At 25.3% G+C, this 8,141-nt stretch overlaps 2 protein-coding genes across 3 annotated transcripts in view; both read right to left on the bottom strand.

Annotated features, from left to right (window-relative positions):
• Positions 1-564: 564 nt before the first annotated feature.
• On the bottom strand, positions 565-1,296 carry LOC106794534 (desiccation-related protein PCC13-62). The gene is made up of 2 exons (XM_014761888.3): positions 933-1,296; positions 565-832 (listed from the first exon to the last, which is right to left on the bottom strand). The coding sequence occupies exons 1-2, from the start codon at positions 1,268-1,270 to the stop codon at positions 580-582; spliced, it is 591 nt and encodes a 196-aa protein (XP_014617374.1). The 5' UTR covers positions 1,271-1,296; the 3' UTR covers positions 565-579.
• Positions 1,297-4,523: 3,227 nt separating this feature from the next.
• The window catches only part of LOC100817621 (desiccation-related protein PCC13-62-like), a 5,168-nt gene continuing 1,550 nt past the window's right edge, over positions 4,524-8,141 (bottom strand). The window contains 3 exon segments of one of the 2 annotated variants that reach the window (NM_001254476.2): positions 4,604-5,047; positions 5,855-6,080; positions 6,181-6,559. In NM_001254476.2, the coding sequence (NP_001241405.1) occupies positions 4,676-5,047; positions 5,855-6,080; positions 6,181-6,518 (936 nt within the window). In that variant the 5' untranslated portion in view covers positions 6,519-6,559 and the 3' untranslated portion in view covers positions 4,604-4,675. 2 annotated transcript variants of the gene reach the window in all.

The following is an 8,141-nucleotide window of genomic DNA, read 5'->3' as shown; positions in this document are numbered from 1 at the left end:
TAAATTGATTTTGGACTAACATTTATTAAGAGAAAAAAAGTATTATATATATTATAAAATCCATTCCATTAAGGAATTATATTTTTTAAACTATTAAAAAAAAATATTTTACCCAATTAAAAATATTCAATTTAAATAATTACGTATTTGTAGGAAAATGAAATATTCAGAGTATTATTTTCTTAACATTACTTAATGATATATAATTACAAAGTTACTTTGAAAATGTCAGCAAGAAATATAAATTAATCATATAGTTTAAATAAATAATTATTATAATATACTTTTGACATAAAGATTAAGTGTATCCCATGGAAACCAAGATAGGTTAGTGAAGAGAGTAAAGTTTAACGATGAATTAGGATACATGGAACAAATATATTAGGTGTGTATTTGTAAAATAATTAAATTTAGGGGACAAATACTATTATTCAAAAAAGATATCATAATTTTTTAATTGAAATTTTTTGTCACGAAATTATACATTTCAAAAATGATTAAAATATGTGGGTGACAAGAAAGTGATGCATCTAGATTTTTATCCCCAGATAATGAACCAAGATTATATACAGGAATATATTAGATGAGTTGATTTTGGAGTTTTACCTCCCTAGAAGTAGCACTTTCCAGTAGTCGATTGGCACCAACATAACCAGTGAGGCCAACATAGGGAATCACATAAGATGCAATTATAAAGTTGAGGGAATTAGCATAGGGATCAAAGGGAGGAACCAGAGGTTTCCCAAATGCATTGTCCATTAGTTTGGCAAAAGATTTTGAGCTTAGATCCAACAATGGCCTAGGGAACCCTGTCACTTTGCTCTTTATAGCCCTGCAATTAGTTAGGATACAACCATTGAGATACTAATGTTCTCAATTTTTTATCCTCCTAAGAGTAATTGTAAATGCAAAGAGCAGAGACAGAACAAAACCTTAAGTGTCCAACTTCCTGAAAAGCAAACTGCAAGATGACATCATTGGTAAGATCGTCAAGTTCAACCTTTTTGGCACCAATGGGAAGGGGTCCTCCCCCAGTTAGGTTTGGAGCAACTACATCTAATCCATGCCCCAAAGCCCCAAACAAGAAAAACTCAGCCTCTAAGTATTCCAAATTGAGAGCAAATTCTAACAAATCAGCATCCTTGGATTTTGGGGATTTTGCACTTGCAAACAACACAGAAGAAGAATAGTCCAGGAGAATAAAGGGAAGGACTAGTGAGGCAAGTAAAACAAAAATAGAGGCTCTATCTCTAGAAATGTAAGGTGCCATCTTTTACTTTTGCCTCTCTTTTTTCTTCCAAGTGATGATATGATGCATAATGTCACCTATGTATGCATTTATATCTAACAATCCTTTTGGTTCTTGCAGCAATACAAGGAAATGCCACCAGCAAGATAATGCCATTTAATTTTTGGATTTGCTATGTTGGGGAAATACTAGTTACTTACTGTGTTTGGTTAGTCATTCTAATTAAATATTATAATTAGTGTTTATTAGTAAAATTGACTCATATCAGACATTTATTAAATTTAATAAATACATTATATTGGAGAAATATTATAATTAATTCATTGTAAGTAAAATTGACTTTCCAATAGCATTAAATATATTATGTAGTCAATCATTAAGGATATACATTTATATATTTATTAGTTTATTAATATATATTTAAAATTGTATATTTTAACCGGCATTAAATATGTTTTATCACTAATTCCCTTAATAATAATAAAAATAACATTTTCAATGTTTTTAAATATGTACTTTCTTCCTTCTATTATAATTATCCTTCTATGAATATAACAAGATATTAATAAAGAGATGAAAAAGAATAAAAATATTAATCTTATATATTTTTTTTAAAAGACCAAAGTAAATTTTATTAAGAACCTAAACATTAATCTTATCTTATTAATTCAGTTTTACTTTTTTTATTTATTATTATTATTATTATAAGAGATATAAGTAAAAAAAACAATTAATTTTACGTTGAAAAATTAAAGTAACATTTAGTTTTATACTTTTTTTGTTACTCAATGATTATCATGATTTGAAGGGACAATTAATTTATTAAATTTAATAATAGAATATATTTAATAATATAATATATTTATTTTGATACTTAGGAATCCAGACACTTATTATTGGTATTAATGGGGGATGCACTCTATTTCTTGACGATTCTCCATAAGATTTTTACTTGTTGATATATGGAAAAATAATATTTTGTCCCTACTCAAAATTTAATGCCCCCCCCCCTTTTTGTCCTTTTTTCAAAAGATGATGCGTATATGCCACCTTGTACAAGGAAGTGTGGCGGGGGCAACAGGATGCAACTTAGTCCATTTTTTAATTTGTTTTGCGAGAAAGATACTTGTTGTTTTGTCTTATTAATTAATTACCATTAATTTAAATTTAATAAATATCACAGTCAATATATTACAAAAGTAAATTTGACTTCCTAATAAAATTACATAAGATATGTAGTCAAATTATTATTGATAGAAATTAAAAGATAAATTGCTATATATACTTATTTGTATATTTATCAATTTATTAATGCTATATTAAAGATATATATATATATATATATATATATATATATATATATATATATATATATATATTTCTTTTATTTAAAAAGATGTACCAACATTTCTTATAAGCAACAATAAGAATAATAAAATTTTCAGTGTATTAAAATGTATATTACATTTAAAAATTTAATAAATATCATAAGTAACATATATATCATAAGGAAAATTGACTTCCCAATAACATTAAATACTATATGTATTAAATATAATATGCAGTCAAATTACTAAGTATAGAAATTAAAAAATGAATTCCTATATATATTTATATATTTATTAACATTACATTATTATATGTTTGAATTTTATATTCTTAAATATGTTTTTAAACTAATTCTTTTAAATTATAATAACATTAATATGTACCAAAAAAATAATTATAACATCAATAAATTTTTTATAAGAATATCTATCTATATATATTAAATTCACCAAATATATTATATTTAATATATATATTTTTTATTATTTTTATATTATAAGTAAATTTGACATCTCAATACCATTAAATTTTATATTCATTAAATTTAATATGTAGTCAAATTTTGAATATATTAACTAAAATATATTTATTATATACTCATCAATTTATTAAATTATATTAATGGATGTTTTAAATATTTTTTATAAATTAATTTCTTTAGATAATAATAAAAATAACAAAATCTTTAATATATACTGTGAACATATGTTATTCGGACAAATCAAATCAAAATTTTAAAAATAAAAATGAATAAATAAAAATAGTGAAATTGAATGAATAAAATATCCATCTACCACTTACTTAGATTTAATTTAAAATACGATAAAAAAATAGTTTGTAACTTACTTCTAAAAAGTAGATATTTCTAAAAATGATCACATTAGTGATTAACATAAAGCCGTTTAAATTTTTTTAAATTTTACTGGACACAAGGTATCCTCATAGTAAAAAATTATTGGACTAATTGGCGAGATATAAAAATCATTCAAACAAATTTTATTTCTTTCAATAAAGTATTTTTCATGACTAATCCCTATTAGTATGTTTAAGGATCCCAATTTACAAACTGTATTGGACTTTATTGATTGGTAGATTGAATATTTAGGTCCCGTATGTGATGGAACAAAAGCACAATAGGTCCACATGACTAGCACAAGAATAAAACAACTAAATATTAAGTTTTTAGTTTGAAAAAAAATTACTGTTAATTTTTATAAAATAAAAATTAAGGTCACATATGTTAAAAAAATCAAATATATAATTTTCTCGTTTAAAGAAAAATATCTCTTAAAATTTATTTTAAGTTCACTAATTGTTGTGTATGCCATGAATCCCACATTTTTTAGCTTTCCTCTTTAAGCCATAACAAATAGGGGAAGGACAACTATATATTTTGATAGTATGTCTAGATAGGATGATCACGCATCAACTCGAAACCAACCTATAATTGGTTTTATGCATTTGTGTCAATTGGCCTCTTTTGACATGAATTTGTTGTTATGTGTGTCTTGGATCCTAATTCAAACATGCAATAAATATGTGTTGATCATCCATCGTTTCATGTAGCTTTTTTTTTAATCTATTTGCAAAACTAATAAATTATTTTTACTTGCTATTATATTAATTAACAGTTTTAACAATAATGTTTCCAATTATATTTTGACTAAAATAAATTATATTAATTATTTATGAAAAAATATTTATCACAAACCCTATATATATATATATATATATATATATATATATATATATATATATTATTGAGGGTTTGACCCTCGGTAGATTATCGAAAAAAAACTAAAATTAGTATCATTTTTCTTGACTTCACTAGTGGTAATTAATAATTATTCAGATCTAAATTCCAACAAAAATTTGACTTTTGCATTTATACCACGGATAACTAACTAAAGCTAAATTACTCAGAGTTAAATCTCAATAAATCACATTAAAACCCCAAATTTCTCACTTTATTATTTGCATATTATCAAAAGTTTTTTCAAGGTCTTCACCCATCAACAATATTTAGCAACAAGAAAATTAGCAATGGATTAAAGACAAGTTGTATAATCTATAAAAGTTTAAAACAAATGCTTTAGCTTAATTTAAGTAAGATTGAGCTATTTGACCACTTGCTCCTATAGGATAGAAACCACCACAAACATGTTCATCACCACTTCCATATACTATCCTTAATATTTCTTCTGGAGTCCTTGAATATGCCAGTGAGTTTACGTCACCAGCAAGAATGTTACCTCTAACTTTACCCTCGGCACCGAGTCCAAAAGGCACAACAATACCTTCATCTTTCAAACCTCTGTTTCCTAACTTGCTCCTAAGTATAGAAATGCGGTTTGTGAACTCTTCCACGGCCACTCCGTACGGTGGCACCAACTGTTCTTTACGTTCATACAACAATTCTCTTAAAATTGCATCTTGTCCAGACTCTACTCCTAGAAGCCCCGCAACAAGCTGTTCATGTATATATACACACATTGTCATTATTTGATCACACTTTTTTTTTATATCGAAATAAGAACATTTTTCTTAAAATTATGCATTCATTAATTATATGATAGGAGTATAATTTTTTATTTCATGGCATTAACTTTAATTATTATGCATTCATTAATTATATGATAGGAGTATAATTTTTTTATATAATCAATTAAAATTGATTTTGGACTAACATTTATAAGAGAAAAAAAGTATTATATATATTATAAAATCCATTCCATTAAGGAATTATATTTTTTAAACTATTAAAAACAAATATATATTTTACCCAATTAAAAATAGTCAATTTAAATAATTATGTATTTGTAGGAAAATGAAATATTCAGAGTATTATTTTCTTAACATTATTTAATGATATTTAATTACAAAGTTACTTTGAAAATGTCAGCAAGAAATATAAATTAATCATATAGTTTAAATAAATAATTATTATAATATACTTTTGACATAAAGATTAAGTGTATCCCATGGAAACAAAGACGGATTAGTGAAGAGAGTAAAATTTAACGATGAATTAGGATACATGGAACAAATATATTAGGTGTGTATTTGTAAAATAATTAAATTTAGGGGACAAATACTATTATTCAAAAAAAATATCATAATTTTTTAATTGAAATTTTTTGTCACGAAATTGTACATTTCAAAAATGATTAAAATATGTGGGTGACAAGAAAGTGATGCATCTAGATTTTTATCCCCAGATAATGAGCCAAGATTATATACAGGAATATATTAGATGAGTTGATTTTGGAGTTTTACCTCCCTAGAAGTAGCACTTTCCAGTAGTCGATTGGCACCAACATAACCAGTGAGGCCAACATAGGGAATCACATAAGATGCAATTATAAAGTTGAGGGAATTAGCATAGGGATCAAAGGGAGGAACCAGAGGTTTCCCAAATGCATTGTCCATTAGTTTGGCAAAAGATTTTGAGCTTAGATCCAACAATGGCCTAGGGAACCCTGTCACTTTGCTCTTTATAGCCCTGCAATTAGTTAGGATACAACCATTGAGATACTAATGTTCTCAATTTTTTATCCTCCTAAGAGTAATTGTAAATGCAAAGAGCAGAGACAGAACAAAACCTTAAGTGTCCAACTTCCTGAAAAGCAAACTGCAAGATGACATCATTGGTAAGATCGTCAAGTTCAACCTTTTTGGCACCAATGGGAAGGGGTCCTCCCCCAGTTAGGTTTGGAGCAACTACATCTAATCCATGCCCCAAAGCCCCAAACAAGAAAAACTCAGCCTCTAAGTATTCCAAATTGAGAGCAAATTCTAACAAATCAGCATCCTTGGATTTTGGGGATTTTGCACTTGCAAACAACACAGAAGAAGAATAGTCCAGGAGAATAAAGGGAAGGACTAGTGAGGCAAGTAAAACAAAAATAGAGGCTCTATCTCTAGAAATGTAAGGTGCCATCTTTTACTTTTGCCTCTCTTTTTTCTTCCAAGTGATGATATGATGCATAATGTCACCTATGTATGCATTTATATCTAACAATCCTTTTGGTTCTTGCAGCAATACAAGGAAATGCCACCAGCAAGATAATGCCATTTAATTTTTGGATTTGCTATGTTGGGGAAATACTAGTTACTTACTGTGTTTGGTTAGTCATTCTAATTAAATATTATAATTAGTGTTTATTAGTAAAATTGACTCATATCAGACATTTATTAAATTTAATAAATACATTATATTGGAGAAATATTATAATTAATTCATTGTAAGTAAAATTGACTTTCCAATAGCATTAAATATATTATGTAGTCAATCATTAAGGATATACATTTATATATTTATTAGTTTATTAATATATATTTAAAATTGTATATTTTAACCGGCATTAAATATGTTTTATCACTAATTCCCTTAATAATAATAAAAATAACATTTTCAATGTTTTTAAATATGTACTTTCTTCCTTCTATTATAATTATCCTTCTATGAATATAACAAGATATTAATAAAGAGATGAAAAAGAATAAAAATATTAATCTTATATATTTTTTTTAAAAGACCAAAGTAAATTTTATTAAGAACCTAAACATTAATCTTATCTTATTAATTCAGTTTTACTTTTTTTATTTATTATTATTATTATTATAAGAGATATAAGTAAAAAAAACAATTAATTTTACGTTGAAAAATTAAAGTAACATTTAGTTTTATACTTTTTTTGTTACTCAATGATTATCATGATTTGAAGGGACAATTAATTTATTAAATTTAATAATAGAATATATTTAATAATATAATATATTTATTTTGATACTTAGGAATCCAGACACTTATTATTGGTATTAATGGGGGATGCACTCTATTTCTTGACGATTCTCCATAAGATTTTTACTTGTTGATATATGGAAAAATAATATTTTGTCCCTACTCAAAATTTAATGCCCCCCCCCCTTTTTGTCCTTTTTTCAAAAGATGATGCGTATATGCCACCTTGTACAAGGAAGTGTGGCGGGGGCAACAGGATGCAACTTAGTCCATTTTTTAATTTGTTTTGCGAGAAAGATACTTGTTGTTTTGTCTTATTAATTAATTACCATTAATTTAAATTTAATAAATATCACAGTCTATATATTACACAAGTATATTTGACTTCCTAATAAAATTACATAAGATATGTAGTCACATTATTATTGATAGAGATTAAAAGATATATTGCTATATATACATATTTGTATATTTATCTATATATAAATGCTATATAGAGATATATATATATATATATATATATATATATATATATATATATATATATATATATATTTCTTTTATTTAAAAAGATGTACCAACATTTCTTATAAGCAACAATAAGAATAATAAAATTTTCAGTGTATTAAAATGTATATTACATTTAAAAATTTAATAAATATCATAAGTAACATATATATCATAAGGAAAATTGACTTCCCAATAACATTAAATACTATATGTATTAAATATAATATGCAGTCAAATTACTAAGTTATAGAAATTGAAAAATGAATTCCTGATATATATGGTATATAGTGATTAACATTACATTATTAT

The sequence above is a fragment of the Glycine max genome, chromosome 9 (assembly GCF_000004515.6).
Source record: "Glycine max cultivar Williams 82 chromosome 9, Glycine_max_v4.0, whole genome shotgun sequence".
NCBI classification, from domain to species: Eukaryota; Viridiplantae; Streptophyta; class Magnoliopsida; order Fabales; family Fabaceae; genus Glycine; species Glycine max.
Note: the sequence above shows the minus strand (reverse complement) of the source record. Positions and strands in the feature narration are given on the sequence as shown.